This window comes from Labeo rohita, chromosome 20, assembly GCF_022985175.1.
Source record: "Labeo rohita strain BAU-BD-2019 chromosome 20, IGBB_LRoh.1.0, whole genome shotgun sequence".
NCBI lineage: Eukaryota > Metazoa > Chordata > Actinopteri > Cypriniformes > Cyprinidae > Labeo > Labeo rohita.
Window position 1 is genome coordinate 28,966,853 of NC_066888.1, and position 16,621 is coordinate 28,983,473.

General features: G+C 34.9%; 2 protein-coding genes, 1 long non-coding RNA gene and 1 pseudogene across 3 annotated transcripts; 1 reads left to right on the plus strand and 3 right to left on the minus strand.

The window, feature by feature from the left end:
- Positions 1-558: 558 nt before the first annotated feature.
- On the plus strand, positions 559-3,046 carry LOC127182931 (uncharacterized). The gene is made up of 4 exons (XR_007829976.1): positions 559-1,943; positions 2,418-2,478; positions 2,775-2,801; positions 2,887-3,046. It is a non-coding gene; the product is annotated as an uncharacterized LOC127182931 (long non-coding RNA).
- A 1,293-nt stretch (positions 3,047-4,339) lies between these two features.
- LOC127182928 (trace amine-associated receptor 4-like) lies at positions 4,340-5,458 on the minus strand. The gene has a single exon (XM_051138626.1). It carries the CDS (start codon positions 5,441-5,443, stop codon positions 4,403-4,405), a length of 1,041 nt encoding a protein of 346 aa, XP_050994583.1. The 5' UTR covers positions 5,444-5,458; the 3' UTR covers positions 4,340-4,402.
- Positions 5,459-9,808: 4,350 nt separating this feature from the next.
- LOC127182926 (trace amine-associated receptor 4-like) lies at positions 9,809-10,777 on the minus strand. Its single transcript, XM_051138624.1, has one exon. It carries the CDS (start codon positions 10,775-10,777, stop codon positions 9,809-9,811), a length of 969 nt encoding a protein of 322 aa, XP_050994581.1.
- A 1,844-nt stretch (positions 10,778-12,621) lies between these two features.
- LOC127182923 (trace amine-associated receptor 4-like) lies at positions 12,622-13,634 on the minus strand (annotated as a pseudogene).
- Between the last annotated feature and the right edge of the window lie 2,987 nt (positions 13,635-16,621).

Here is a 16,621-nt window from a genome sequence, read left to right on the forward strand (position 1 = left end):
TAACTATATTTTATTAAAACATTACAACAGGGGTGGTTTTCAAATTACTAAAAAAATCTAGCATGTTCCCAAGAGAATGGTTAGTAAAGCTGTTCTTTTGCACAAAGAGGAAGTTTACTTTACTTTAAGTTTACTTATTATATCATATATGGCCCTATGACATCTCAGCACAGCAAAGATGGTGATGTTGGGTCCTCACTGTTCAATGATCTCTTTGCTTTTTTCCTTGTTTTACTGAGGTTAAACCCTTAGAAGACCTGCATATAGATTGAAATGTTAACTAAATCACTGAGAGCACCAATCTTGGTTTAGAAATGTTTAAAATCAGCTGAGAAAAAAGAATGTATCAACAGATGAGCATGTTTTTTGATGTGAAAATGCTGTTGAATAACTGATATTACACAAATATTTCTAAATAAACTAGCTCCCCACATTGCCTTACTAGTAATTTTGCCCTGCCCACATACAACCCATAAACAGTGATTGGTTCAGATCTTCTATAAAAGACCACAACTTTCAGGTGACAGAAAGTCAGCGAAAAGGTATGTTTTAAAATGTATTACCATTTCATAACTTTGTACAGACCTTTAAGAGCATTCTTTCTATGGAATTAAGCAATAACTTAAGTTACTTTGTTATATTTCATTAGACAATATCTAAAAGATGACCATTCATAAATGAAAAATGTTGTCTTAGAAATTTACATGTAATTTCATATTACTTGTTATTCCATATGATTTATTTTACAGCAGCAATGCAATATTGTCTAATAGCAATGTGTTTTTTTTTTCAGATGCCCGCTCATTCTAAGTTGATTCAAGCTTTAGAAAAATGTACTTTTCTATTTTTTTAAAAAAAAATCTCTAATATAAACCAAAATTTTAATGCTTTTAGCACTGCAATGCCACACTTTTATCTTAATTTTACTTCAAATAAAAATTTTAATGATATTTTAAAGATATTAAAATCTAGATATGGTGGCTCACTAATTAAAAGAGGTAAGATTAGTTCCTCTAATATTAACGATATTCAATATAATAAACTACCATGTTTTATTCTAGTTTGTAATTCGGACTCTGAAATCTCTAGGGGTCTTGGGTTCTATACTGGGTCTGGAATTATCATGACGGCTAAACATGTTCTAAAAAATATGAAAATAATAATGTATTTGTCTTTTTCCCTACTACAAGTTATTGTTTGATTTACAATATAAACCCAAATAATATATTTTTTGAAAAAGATGATATTGCTAAAATTAAATTGGAAGAAAATTGTGATCAACTTCCAAATTTAACACCTATAGAAGTAAGTAAATTATATGAAAATGAAGAATCTTTTTATTTTTATAAGTTAAATAGAGGGTATTTCGAAAAAGTTAAATGTGCTAAAATAGATTACGACAAAGAAGAACATCTAAAAAGAAAAATAAGCTTTATCATAATGAATTTGCTTTTGATAAAACAGGAAACCATGGAGATAGTGGGACTCCCATTTTTACAAGTTCTGATAAATGTGTTGGAATCTATGTTATGTCGAATAGAACAAATTAACGAAAAAAAAGAGATTACACATTTATGTGGAATAGCGATACGACTTGAATTTTTTAAAAAATTTGACAAAAATTAATTTTAATGGTAATTTTATTAATAGAATCTCACAATCTTTCATCAAAATTGGTATATTATCCCCATCCTCACCCCACCCCCCCCCCGCTGACCGTGGCATGGTGGCTCAGTGGTTAGCACTGTTGCTGCACACAGCAAGAAGGTCCCTGGGCCTTTCTGTGTGGAGTTTGCATGTTCTCCCATGTCACTATGCCCAAAGACATGTAGGTTAGATGAATTGTAGAGTCTGGCCATCCCACAAACTTGGACTCTAGAAGGCTGTATAAGGAGAGCAACACTGACGATGGTGTGGAGAGGGTCCTGCCCAAAACAAAACTTGTAAGTGTTTTATATATATATATATATATATATATATATATATACATATAATTATTGTTAAAAACATACAACTTTACTCAATTTATCTCATTTTACTTTTTAAACCTGAAGCACCTGCAGAAAAGAAATCACTTTTGGGTGAAATTGTCTTGGCATCTTGTCTTTCGATGAATATTGTTATACAGTACTGATTAAAAAACACCTGAATAAAATCTTTACTAATTAAAAGCATATGTATTTATACATTATGAAACCATATGAACAATTATATTATTGTTTATGCAGTTTACTAAATAAGATTACTGTTGAATACTTTGTATTAAAACTATGGCTATTTAACAGTTAACAATTTGTTCATGTTAAGATGTGATTTGTTTTTGTGGAACAAAACTTGAACTCTGTCAAAATGCATCAAATACAAATAACTCAATTTATCTACAACTTTCTATTTTTCACTTTTTTTTAAACAACTAGAAGCACCTCCAGACTACATACGTCACTTTTGGGTCAAAAGATTGTCTTGGCTAATGCAAGAGTAAGTCTTTCGATGACATATTGCAGATTATACAGTACTGAATTAAAAAAAGAAGCTGAATTTAAAAGTTTTACTAATTAACTATATGTATTTATACATTATGAAACCATGTACAAGATTTTTCAATTATATTACTTAAAATATGCAGTTTTACTAAATAAGTCACATATATTCTGACAAAAGTATTTGTACATAAACAAAACTCTGGCTATTTAACAGTTAACAATTTGTGTAATGTTCAAGGTGTGTATTTTTTCAACACATTCTGCTGTATCTTTTTTAAAGAGATGTTACAGTATGTTTGAGTTTAAACAGGAAATACTGTAAGGAAATAATTTATTACTATTAGAATCTTGTTATGATGTATCAAGCATCAGAAAATTATTAAATATGTGTCTCTTTCTCCAGCTGGAGCACGAAACTTTCTGCACCTTTACACCGTCATTCAGTGTCATGTTGATCCATCTCCAGATGACATCACCAATTTGCCATTTCTGGGTCAAACCACACCTAGATCTCCCCTCGTGAAATTCAAAATTGTGAGATTCCAAATAAATTATAAAAATTACGATGTTTTTGTGATTATTGTCCACTATTGCATGCTGTTTCTCCAACAAAGATAAAACATGAAATGTAATATTAAAGCCCAACCTATAAAAAAGTAAGGAAAAAATATACACCATATCTTGTCTGCTTAGTGGGATTGGTTGTAACAACAACACTTTGTATTTAAAGAAATTTATTTGTAGGTTCTTGCTTTCTACACTATTTTAGTTTATAGCAGATAAAAAAAAAAATAAACCCTGGGCTTACCTTGTAATTGACCAAACTTTAACATTGACCTCCTCTTTGCCTTTCTCACAAACCTTTAGATCAAATCTTAACCCTAACTTCCTGCCTCTCCCAAAATCCATAATAAAACTCCTAAATAAAGTCACCTGTTCTTTAGCCCCAAAATATTCTTTGGTGCCTGCAGCCATTGTGCATTTATTTAGCACTGAAATTCTATTGATTCTCCATCATGAACTTTCAAAACACTTTAAAGGATGATCCACCAGATGGAGACAAAGATTAATTTGTAAAATTAATAGAGAGTCTTTTTGCCTAGACTGTCCACCAGATGAAGAAAAGTGTTTGGACCTTTAAATTCTGCCTTAAAAAAAAAAGTTTACTTAAAAAAAAAGGCTAAGTTGAAAATGAGAGCCTGACTGCTTCTAGGGAAACTGCACAATGATCAGTGTTTTCTATTCATGTTTCTGTTTAAGCATCTGAAAAAAAGAGAACCCTTTGTTTTTCACACAACATCATTATTCCAGTCTTGTCCTGATACAATTTAAACATAATAATGTCTAACATTTATATGGTTGGGCTGTTTATGGAGATCCTCAGAAAAAAACATGCAAATCATTTCTGACAACAGATTAAATATGTTTATTCATAATAAGCAAAGTCATAAATGTGACCCAGGACCACAAAACCAGTCTTAAGTCGCTGGGGTTTATTTGTAGCAATAGCCAAAAATACATTGTATGGCTCAAAATTATTGATTTTTCTTTTATGGCAAAAATCATTAGGATATTAAGTAAAGATCATGTTCCATTAAGATATTTTGTAAAATTCCTACTGTAAATGTATGAAAACTTAAGATTTGATTAGTAATATACATTGTTAAGAACATTATTTGAAGAACTTTAAAGGTGATTTTCTCAATATTTTGATTTTTTTTTTTTTTTTTTGCACCCTCAGATTCCTGATTTTTAAATGGTTGTATCTCGGGCAAATATTGTCCTATCCTAACAAACTATACATCAATGAAGGGCTTATTTATTCAGCTTTTATTGATGACCCTGATTTTGTGATCCTGGGTCACAAATATTTATTCATGAATGGACTGGCACTGACAGATAAACAAAAGATGATCTGTTCATATTGATTCAAGTATCAAGGTGCTTGAGTCATTACAGCCACAGATATAAGTGGATATAAGAATCTTAAAGGCCTTCTGAAAGCGAGGATAGAAGAAACCATAGATCAGTGGGTTACAAGTGGAGTTAAAGTACCCAAACCAAACCAAAGCATCAAAAACATCAACAGGAGTCACGAAATTGAGGAAAGGATCAACAGCAGTGGCGGTAAAAAAAGGCAGCCAGCAGAGATAAAAAACACCCATGACAATGGCCAGAGTTTTTGCTGCCTTTCCTTCTCTTTGAGCAGAGCTTTGGCTCTTCAACCCTCCTGTTGCTGCCACAGTCACTCTTTCTGACATAACCTTTGCGTGTTTTCGTGCAACGTGGAAGATTTTCATATACAGAGAGCTCATGATCGTCCCGGGAAGAAAGAATGTCAGAAGGGAACAAATAAGACCCCATTGTTTGTTAAAAAACAAAACGCAACTTCCCACACAATAAACCTGCAAAATGAACGACTCCAAACCAATTTTGTTTACACCTGAAAACACAATAGAAAAGCTGTAGAGAAATGAAAACAGCCATGTTAGGGTTGTAAATACAGTCACAGTGTTGTTTGTGACCCTCATTTTGTACCTCAGAGGGTCACAAATGGCCCAGTACCTGTCAACAGATATCAAACTGAGATGTATTAAAGAAGAAATGCTGAAAGTCATGTCCAGACTAGAATGCACTTTACACACAACATCTCCCAAAAACCAGCAGCCTTCAACAGATCGCACCATGCTGTACGGCATGACCAAAGAGCCCAGCAGACAATCACTGGCAGCCAGAGAGCGAACGATCAGATGAGTTGGAGACTGAAGCTGTTTGAAGTGAGAGATGGAGATGATGATCAGCAGGTTCCCGAAAACTGTTGTGAGGATCATCAGCACCATGAAAACATACATCGCCATTTTAAGTGCAGGGAGGCGATGAGCTCTGGGACAGGAGTCCGGCAGGAGTGGATAGCAGAGAAACGCATTCTCAGGGTAAATGTCAGTTTCATTTGAGGTCATTACGAAGATATAAACTGATATGCAGGTTCAAAACACAATATTGTAAATATAAAAAAATTACACAGATATAAGCCTCAAGAAAATAAACCAGTCAGAGAGAGACCAAAACACAAAGAAAAAAAAACATATACAGTACATGCACATAAGAAACTACATATATGGAGGCAGCAGCCTAATTTGGGTTTATATATACTCAGAGGCCAAAACTGGTTACACCCATACTCATAAACACATGTGAATATGCAAAATAGTGCAGCAAAGAGCGCCCCCAGGTGGTGATAAAATGAAAAACCTTATTTATTAATTCACTCATTCATTCTGTTTTATATATTTCCAATTATTTATAAGGTTTATATCAGGGTCTTTGCTATATCCCTTTTACTGGGGAACGAGTAGTGGGTTCAGTGGTAACTTTATAAGACAGCAAACAAAAAGAGCGCTGGATGAGGTGAGTTTATTGTGAGATAACTTGCACATGACTTGTAACACTTGTCAGCGATGTGGCCAATGAGTGTGCTAGATTGTGAACATTTCTCTACTGCAGGAAGAGACAATTTATGTCCCAATATCCATACTAGTATTAAAATAAAATGAGGACATTTTATGGTGCTCTAGTACTGATGAAAACCTACAAACCTTGTTAATACTGTGTGCGCAAACACAAATACTGTGTGCGCACAAAACAAATTTAGCCTGATTATGGCTCATAGGATTTGCATTATCTATTTGAACTGCACTTTCATTGGCAGTAATAGAGGGTTTGCACTTACGTCACGATTTGGTCAGTTACCCGGATGCACGGCCATACTAGCAATACTCGGATGTAAACAACAGCACGGATTGCATAGTTAATGTACTACTGAATATGTTGTTCTGCTTATTTATGCTGTCAAAACCTAGGAAAAAAAACGTGTGGAGCTGCTAAATCATATAGAGAAGGACTTAGTAAGCAGGAAAGCGCACAATATTTTGATTATTAAGATATTAGCCTAACATTTTACCTACCTGACTGGAAATGATAAGAACAAACACAAATGTTGTCAAGATTCTTGCCCTGGAAATCATGGTTCAGTTTGGCCAACCATAAATGCCTTTTGTTCCTCAGACAGTTTTTTTTTTTGCACTCTTCTCCTTGATTTGTTATAACTTTGGCAGTCAATAGTAGGCCTACTCCAAAAGTTTTTCCCAGTCCACCAATTAGCACAGCTCAAAACATGACAGCAGCAATAATCAGCTATTTTTCTGCTATTAAAAACAGTTGTTTAAACTATCTAAAAATCATAACAAATATGTTAAAATGTACACTGACTTTATCAAATCATAAGTTCTTGCTGTTTCATTACGCCACTTGCATCAAAACTAGAAGTTGTCCATAAACATAGAAAATGATTTTTACAAGTTTAATTAAGATTATTCAATTGTGAACTTGGACCACAAAACCAGTCTTAAGTAGCACAAGTATATTTGTAGCAATAGCCAAAAACATTGTATTTTCAATATATATCAATTCTTCTTTTATGCCATTTGGCATCTTAAAATAAAGATCATGTTCCATGAAGATATTTTGTAAATTATATCAAAACTTGATTTTGATTAGTAATCAGCATTGCTAAGAACATAATTTGGACAACAAATGCGATTTTCTCAGTATTTAGATTTTTTTGCACCTTCAAATTCCAGATTTTCAAATAGTTGTATCTCGGCCAAATATTGTCCTATCCTAACAAACCACACATCAGTGGAAAGCTTTTTTAGTAAAATCTCTCACACTTATGACTGGTTTTGTGGTCCAGGGTCACAATTTTCCAGTTTATTCAGTTCCAGTTAAGGGAGTAATGGGGTCTGTGTGCACCATCTTAACTATAAATACTGATATTCATAATAACATTTCAAAACAAGGCATTATGTGCATGTTGCTTACATATGCAAAATAATGAATGTACCCATATGGATAAATGACAAATAATACTGGGATTTAGGTTACAATTTATATGAATATATATGTAAATCAGTCACGGAAAGTGCAAACATTCAAATGTAACCTCTCAGCTTAAGTTATGTCATGAAAATAGCAATGATAATAATTAGAAAAGGGATTTAAAATGCTGTTTAAGAGTTTAAGTCTTTATGTCATTGTTGTGACCTATCAAGTGCCCCTATCTACAGACGTGGACAAAATTGTTGGTACCCTTCGGTCAATGAAAGAAAAACTCACAACGGTCACAGAAATAACTTTAATCTGACAAAAGTAATAATAAATAAAAATTCTATGAATGTTAACCAATGAAAGTCAGACATTGCTTTTCAACCATGCTTCAACGGAATTATTTAAAAAAATAAACTCATGAAACAGGCCTAGACAAAAATGATGGTACCCCTAGAAAAGACTGAAAATAATGTGACCAAAGGGACATGTTAATTCAAGGTGTGTCCACTAATTAGCATCACAGGTGTCTACAATCTTGTAATCAGTCAGTGGGCCTATATATAGGGCTCCAGGTAGTCACTGTGTTGTTTGGTGACATGGTGTGTACCACACTCAACATGGACCAGAGGAAGCAAAGGAAAGAGTTGTCTCAGGAGATTAGAAAGAAAATTATAGACAAGCATGTTAAAGGTAAAGGCTATAAGACCATCTCCAAGCAGCTAGATGTTCCTGTGACTACAGTTGCACATATTATTCAGAAATTTAAGATCCATGGGACTGTAGCCAACCTCCCTGGACGTGGCCGCAGGAGGAAAATTGATGACAAATCAAAGAGACGGATAATCTGATTGGTAACAAAAGAGCCCAGAAAGACTTCTAAAGAGATCCAAGGTGAACTTCGTGCTCAAGGAACATCAGTGTCAGATCGCACCATCCGTCGTTGTTTGAGCCAAAGTGGACTACATGGGAGACGACCAAGGAGGACACCATTGTTGAAAACAAATCTAAAAAAGCCAGACTGGAATATGCCAAACTACATGTTGACAAGCCACAAAGCTTCTGGGAGAATGTCCTATGGACAGATGAGACAAAAATTGAACTTTTTGCCATGGCACATCAGCTCTATGTTCACAGACGGAAAAATGAAGCATATCAAGAAAAGAACACTGTTCCTACTGTGAAACATGGAGGAGGCTCTGTTATGTTCTGGGGCTGCTTTGCTGCATCTGGCACAGGGTGTCTTGAATCTGTGCAGGGTACAATGAAATCTCAAGACTATCAAGGAATTCTAGAGAGAAATGTGCTGGCCAGTGTCAGAAAGGTTGGTCTCAGTCGCAGGTCATGGGTCTTGAAACGGGACAATGACCCAAAACACAGCTAAAAACACCCAAGAATGGCTAAGAGGAAAACATTGGACTATTCTAAAGTGGCCTTCTATGAGCCCTGACCTCAATCCTATTGAGCATCTTTGGAAGGAGCTGAAACATGCCGTCTGGAAAAGGCGCCCTTCAAACCAGAAACAACTGGAGCAGTTTGCTCATGAGGAGTGGGCCAAAATACCTGCTGAGAGGTGCAGAAGTCTCATTGACAGTTACAGGAATTGTTTGATTGCAGTGATTGCCTCAAAAAGTTGTGCAACAAAATATTAAGTTAGGGGTACCATCATTTTTGTCTAGGCCTGTTTCATGAGTTTATTTTTTTAAATAATTCCGTTGAAGCATGGTTGAAAAGCAATGTCTGACTTTCATTGGTTAACATTCATAGAATTTTTATTTATTATTACTTTTGTCAGATTAAAGTTATTTCTGTGACCATTGTGAGTTTTTCTTTCATTGACCGAAGGGTACCAACAATTTTGTCCACGTCTGTGTACAGTATTATATGCATATAATTGTGTAAGTAAAGATATAAAGATTAGATATCAAATTGTAATTTCATATTTTGCATATCTTTTATAAATGTCACTCATTTGTTCTGTACATCCACACACACCTTAGTTATGATGCAATGTTTGTGTTTTGCCCTCAACAGTACCCAGAAGACTCATTATCATTTCTCACTTTTAATGACAGTGCGACTCTCAAAGGTGAGCAACTCTTGCGGTATTGGTACAAATTACTTAAATTTGCTTACATCTAATACATAAAAAAGACTGGAGGCCCCATCAACATGCTTATGATGGGCCTAAATAGATATTTTATTACAGTGCTCAAGAAAAACATTTAATCATGTTTGGACTAATAGGTGTTAAAATGTATTACAATAAAATCATCTTTGTTAATAAATTTTAAAATGTGCAAAATATTTATTTTATGCATAGGCTAGGTATTTCATTAAAAGATAAAATTGTGTGTGGTAAAGGTGATATAATTTCCCATTATTCAAATGTCAAGGTGTGCGACTCACTGATGCCACAGATGTAAGTGGATATGAGAATTTTAAAAGGCCTTCTGAAAGCGAGGATAGAAAAACCCATAAATCAATGGGTTACAAGTGGAGTTGAAGTATCCAAACCAAACCAAAGCATCAAAAACATCAACAGGAGTCACAAAATTAAGGAAAGGGTCAATAGCAGTGGCGGTAAAAAAAGGCAGCCAGCAGAGATAAAAAACACCCATGACAATGGCCAGAGTTTTGGCTGCTTTTCTCTCTCTCTGTGAAGAGGTTTGGCAATTAGCGCCTATAGTGGGGGCACCAGACACTTTCTCTGACAGGACTTTTGCATGTTTTTTCACAACACTGAAGATGCTCATGTACAGAGAGCTCATGATAGTTCCTGGAATCAGGAACACAAAAAGTGCACAAATTAAGCCCCATTCTTTGTTAAAAAACAAAACACAGCCACCGAAACAAGAAATCTGCAATATGAGTTCTTCCAAACCAACATTGTTTACCCCCGTAAACACAACAGAAAAGCTATACACGAATGAAAACAGCCACGTGAAGGTAATGAATACAGCCACAGTGCTGTTTGTGACCCTCATTTTGTACCTCAGAGGGTCACAAATGGCCCAGTACCTGTCAATTGCAATTAAACTGAGATGCAATATGGAAGAGATGCTGAAAGTCATGTCCAGACTAGAATGCACTTTACACACAATGCCTCCCAAATACCAGCAGCCTTCAACAGATCGCACCATGCTGTACGGCATGACAAAAGAGCCCAGCAGACAATCGCATGCTGCCAGTGACTGAACAATCATGTGAGTTGGAGACTGAAGCTGCTTGAAATGAGAGATAGAGATGATGACCAGCAGGTTCCCAAAAACTGTTGTGAGGATCATCAGCACCATGACAACATACATGGCCACTTTGAGGATGGTAAGTCGATGAGCTCTGGGACAGGAGTCCGGCAGGAGCGGATAGCAGAGAAACACATCCTCAGTGTCAGTTTCATTTGAAATCATCACGTCTGCTCCAAATAGTGACTGATATGCAAGACCGAAACACAATATTTGTTTTGTAAATGTAAAAAGCCAATCAAATATTGACCAAATTATGCCCAAGATTATTTCAAAAATTACAATATGGTAAAGACAAGTATTTAAAGAAAGATTAATATAAATACAGTACATGCCCACTCAATATAATTTGTTAAATGGACTCAGATCAGCTCAGGCTTGTCCATATATACCCTCAGATTCAAGTTAACCCTCCTACATCTACAAGTGTTACCCATAGTTACAAAAACAACATGAACTCAGGAGATTAAAACATAGGGGAAAAATAAAATAAAATCAACCTACTTCAACTGTAATATACTGTAGATATGTGTGTGTGTGTGTGTGTATATATATATATATATATATATATATATGTATTTGTAGCAATAGCCAAAAATACATTGCATGGGTCAAAACTATTGATTTTTCTTTTATGGAAAAAATCATCAGTCAAGATATTAAGTAAAGATCATGTTCCATTAAGATATTTTGTAAATTTCCTACCATAAACATATCAGAATGAGAATTTTGTCATTTTTTTGGAGCACACTAGCTTATAGATAACCTTAAAGCTAACATATTCACTTAAAACATTCATAACGTTATCATATTCAGACTTTAAATATGATTTTTCCTCCCATCTGATTTTTTTTCACCACATGTCCACTTAGAGGCTCTAGACTGTGACTAACAGTGCATTCAAGTCCTCCTGGGATGTTCGTATTCACAAATTCAGAAGTTGTAATTACAATATCGTGTTCAAGTCACCTCAGTCAGAGCAAGATGGCTTTTCTGCATAAAAAAAAAAAAAAACAATTTAACAGGTTTTTAACAGGTGCTTTATTTTGTGTGCTTTTCTGGTGTTTAAGATTTGTGACCCTGGACCACAAAACCAGTCATAAGGGTAATTTTTTTTATTTATTGAGATTTGTACATCATCTGAAATCTAAATAAATAAGCTTTCCACTGATGTATGGTTGGTTAGGATAGAAAAATATTTAGCCGAGATACAACTATATAAAAATCTGGAATCTGAGGGTGCAAAAAAAACTAAATATTGAGAAAATCAACTTTAAAGTTGCCCAAATGAAGTTCTTAGCAAAGCATATTACTAACCAAAAATTAAGTTTTTAAAAATTTACAGTAGGAAATTTACAAAATATTTTCATGGAACATGATCTTTACTTAATATCCTAATGATTTTTGGCATGAAAGAAAAATCGCTAATTTTATTAATTATGTTAGCCAATCATAGCAGTCAGCATTTAAACTGAAGTCTCACAGCAGGCACACGGCTTTCAACAGAGCGTCAGGGTAGAAAATGGCCTTTTATTTCTTTTATTTGTAAAACATATTATTGGGAGATTGAAATGTATACAATTTTATATAAGTAGTCTGCTGTACTGCTATAAAGATCTCAATGATTTACATTAGACATCAGAATTTCACCTTACCATTTGGTCATATACAGTAAATATCAGCAACTGCACCAAACTGCATATTTTCACTCAGTTTGGGCCTCATTATTCATATTCTCACTATATCATATTATATGAGACATAAAAGCCACAGGTATTAAATATAATACCCAACAAAAAACACATACTTTATGCAAACTTTTCTTTTTTAAGTCTACAAAAAACTTTAATTATGACCATGATTTCTTATGTCAGGCATTATTGAGTTAAAGTATTTCTTTAGCTCTGTTGTACCAGTAAAAAAAAAAAGAAGAGCTAAACCATATAAGTTACAGGGGGAAAAAATGACTGTGATGAAGGAAATGACAAGTGGTCGTCTGAGTGTCCCATTCATTCAAACACCAAAGTGTTACAATCCTTGACACCACAGATATAAGTGGATATGAGAATCTTAAATGCGCTCTGAAAACAAGGGTAGAAAAACCCATAGATCAATGGGTTACAGGTTGAGTTAAAATATGCAAACCAAATTACAGCATCAAAAACAACAGCTGGGGTGAAAAAATTTAAAAAAGGGTCAAGAGCGTTAACAATAAAATACGGAAGCCAGCAGAACAAATAAACACCCATGACAATGGCCAGAGTTTTAGCTGCTTTTCTCTCTCTCTGAGCAGAGCTTTGGCTCTTTGACCCTCCAGTCATTCTTTCTGACATAACCTTTGCATGTTTTTGTGCTACATGGAAGATTTTTACATACAGAGAGCTCATGATCGTCCCGGGAAGGAAAAACACAAGAACGGGACATATAATACCCCACTCTTTGTTAAAAAACAAAACACAACTTCCCACACAGTAAACCTGCATAATGAATGACTCCAAACCAATCATGTTTACACCTGAAAAAACAACATAAAAGCTGTACACAAATGAAAACAGCCAAATGAGCAAAATAAATATAGTCACAATGTTGTTTGTGACCCTCACTCTGTATTTCAGTGGGTCACAAATGGCCATGTACCTGTCAACAGATATTAAACTGAGATGCAGTAAGGAGGCAATACAGAAGCTCATGTCTAAACTAGAATGAACTTTACACACAAAATCTCCCAGATACCAGCAGCCTTCAACAGATCGCACCATGCTGTACGGCATGACCAAAAATCCTAGCAGACAATCACTGACAGCCAGAGAGCGAACGATCAGATGAGTTGGAGACTGAAGCTGTTTGAAGTGAGAGATGGAGATGATGATCAGCAGGTTCCCAAAAATTGTTGTTAGGATCATCAACACCATAAAACCATACATTGCCACTTTAACAACAGCAAGGCGATGCAATTTCAGACAGGAGTTTGGCAGAAGTGGATAGCAGAGAAATAAATTCTCTCAGTTTCATTTGAAGTCATCACGTTTTTCTTATTTTTCTTTGTAACTGTAAAAAGACAGTTAACTATAAACTAAAAAGTATAAAAAGAATAATTTAGTAGAAAATAGTTTGGCAAAGACCAATATCCCCCAAAAAACTACCATATATATAGTACATGCCCATCTAGTTTCACGCCCTAATGCACTCAGAGCAGCTCAGATTTGTTCATATATACTCTAAGATTTGAGTTAACCCTCCCTACACCTGTCACTGTTACCCATAGCTACAAACACAACATGAACATAACAATAGAGTTTGTATAGGGGAGCTGGTTAGTTGTAAGTTAAAAAAGAATTCATGTAATTAAAAAATATGCAGTTACTGAATGCATTTTATGCCAAAACAATGTTCAGAAGTTTTGAAAAAAGTGACTCAAATATTAAGAAATGAGTCATGTAGATTAAGTCATGTAAAAAAAACAACAACAAAAAAAAAAAAGGTAAATAACAGTTAAATGTTAATAAATGGCAAAGTTGGGTCTTTCTGGCCTTTGGATACAGTATTTGTACTAATATCGGGGGCCTTTTAAAGAGGACATTGGATGCCCATTTTCCACAAGTTGGCATGATTCTTTAGGGTCTTTGTGAAATGTCCATAACATAGCTTGGTTAAAATTCCTTGTGGTTGTGTAAACAACACCCGTTTACCTGGTTAAAATCACTGTTCACAGCAACCCATTTCGGTGTTATGTCTCTTTAAATGATAATGAGCTACTGCTTACCCCACCCCTCTTTTTTGTGAGGCATGTCAACACAAGACACTTGAATAGCTGCATTGGATTCCGTAGAATTTTTAATGAACAACATCAATCGCCCATATTGTCGACACTGTACGTAAACAATGCCACTGAACCAAATGAAACTTGCATATTTTGCTGATTATTGCTGCTGAAAATGGTCAATTATTGTCATGTTTTGGGCTGTACTAATCGGTCGGATCAGGAAAAACATTTGGAGTACTATAGACTGCCAAAAGTTATAACAAATCAAAGAGTGCAAAAACTTTCTGAGGAATAAAAGGTATTTGTGGTTGGCTAAACTGAACCAGGATTTCCAGGGCAAGAATCTTGACAACATTCATGTTTGTTCTTATTTTTCCAGTCAGGTATATGAAATATTAGGCTAATATCTTAAAATACTGCACCCTTTCCTGCTTACTAAGTCCTTTTCTATATGATTTAGCAGCTTCCACATGTTTTTTTCTGTGGTTTAGACAGCATAAATTAGCAGAAGAACATATTCAGTAGTACATTAACGTGGAATCCATGCACTTGTTTACATCCGAATATCGCAAAACATAGACGCGCATCTGGGTAATACAGTTGTGCCGACAGACGATAATATTGTGCATCAACGATAGTCAAAGATATCGCCTGTTACTGATGCCTTTGATGATAGCAAGATGATTATTAATATTATCTGTCAAAAAATAGACTAGGCACCTATCTGTGGCGATGCAGTGCGAAGAGCCGCTTCTAGGGTGCTTCAGAAATTTGCCGCGACTAGCCGGCTCCAGGGCACCTCCATTGGGGGGCATTTAAATTTCTAGGGGGTGCACAAATCACGTTGAGCAGTAAGCCTGCAATCTGTGATTGCGTGCAGTTGTTGATGCTCGTGAAAGCGTGCAAACGTTTTCTTATGCGTGCTGTTTTTTCGGTTTCACTTTCGAAATCGATCATGTTCAGCAAGGAGGGGAGAGGATGGAAAAGGGGGCACAGTAACTCATCTTGGGGGGCATGGCTCGCGATTGCCCCCTCGTGCTGCAGACGTGTGCAGTGTAAATAAAGGGTAAGAGATTTATTCATGATACAGTGATGTAACTGTGTATTATATTCACTTATGGCACTGGGAGTGTTTTTAAAGTGCATAAACTCACGCTAGAGTAGGCTAGGCTAGTCAGTGATGATTTTCTTTGATAATGTAAATGTTCTTCGCTAGTTTTCTGTGGCTGCTTTTTGAATAACTAAGGAAATGTAAGCATTAGTAATGTTTCTGTTAAAATGTTATCGCGTTAAACACAAATTAAGTCATATTAAAAAAACATTAGGCTGCTTTTAGCCTTATGCTGGTGTTGGTTCACTTTCTGGCAATGAAACTAAAGTAAATAATTAAATAAATTAGCACAATAACATCACGTATTGGCGATCTTACAGGCTGATGATAGGACGATATGAAAATTGAGCATATCACCCAACACTACTGGGTAACTGACCAAACTGTGATGTTACTGCAAACCCTCTATGGTTCAGCGATAGCTAGCTCTTACTCTAATAGCTAGCTAGCTATGTAAAAACCAACTGCAAATTGAAACAGCTCGCTGGATGACAGTTTCAGACTCAGCCCATAACAAACTGGCTGTGTCTTTTCAGCCTTTCTGTTGTAATATGAAGTTTATAATTTCAAAACATTTTTGTTTTTGTAAAAAGCTGTTTCTGAACTGTAAATCATGTTTTTATAGTTTACATTTTACAGTTTTGTATGTTACCATAGACATCACCAGTGGTAATTTTGTTTGTGTAGGTCTTAAAAAGCTTTACATTTTAAAAATCCTGCAGATACCCTGTGAATTAAGAAAACATTTCAAGACTCACACCTGTAAGCAAATGCTGCTGTCAATCCCAAACAGTGACTGTGAATGCAGTACACATATGATATTTATATTGCTGATCAATGCCTTTAAATTTTATTTTTTCATGTTAAGATTTTTATTTTTATAAAGTATTTTATGAGAAAATAATAAAATAAAAATGTTGAAAGATTAATGGCAGTAGTTATGATTATTATTCATTGGTAGGTTAACTAAGATTATTGTTAAGGATTAACAGACTAATCAGAAAATAATAAACAGATTCAATTTAAAATAAATAAATAAATACATAATAATAATCAATAGACTGTTTGTTACAGACCTAGAGTATAGGGTTCTTTATCCCCACCTTTTTTATTTTTAAATCTGTCAATGTCAAAA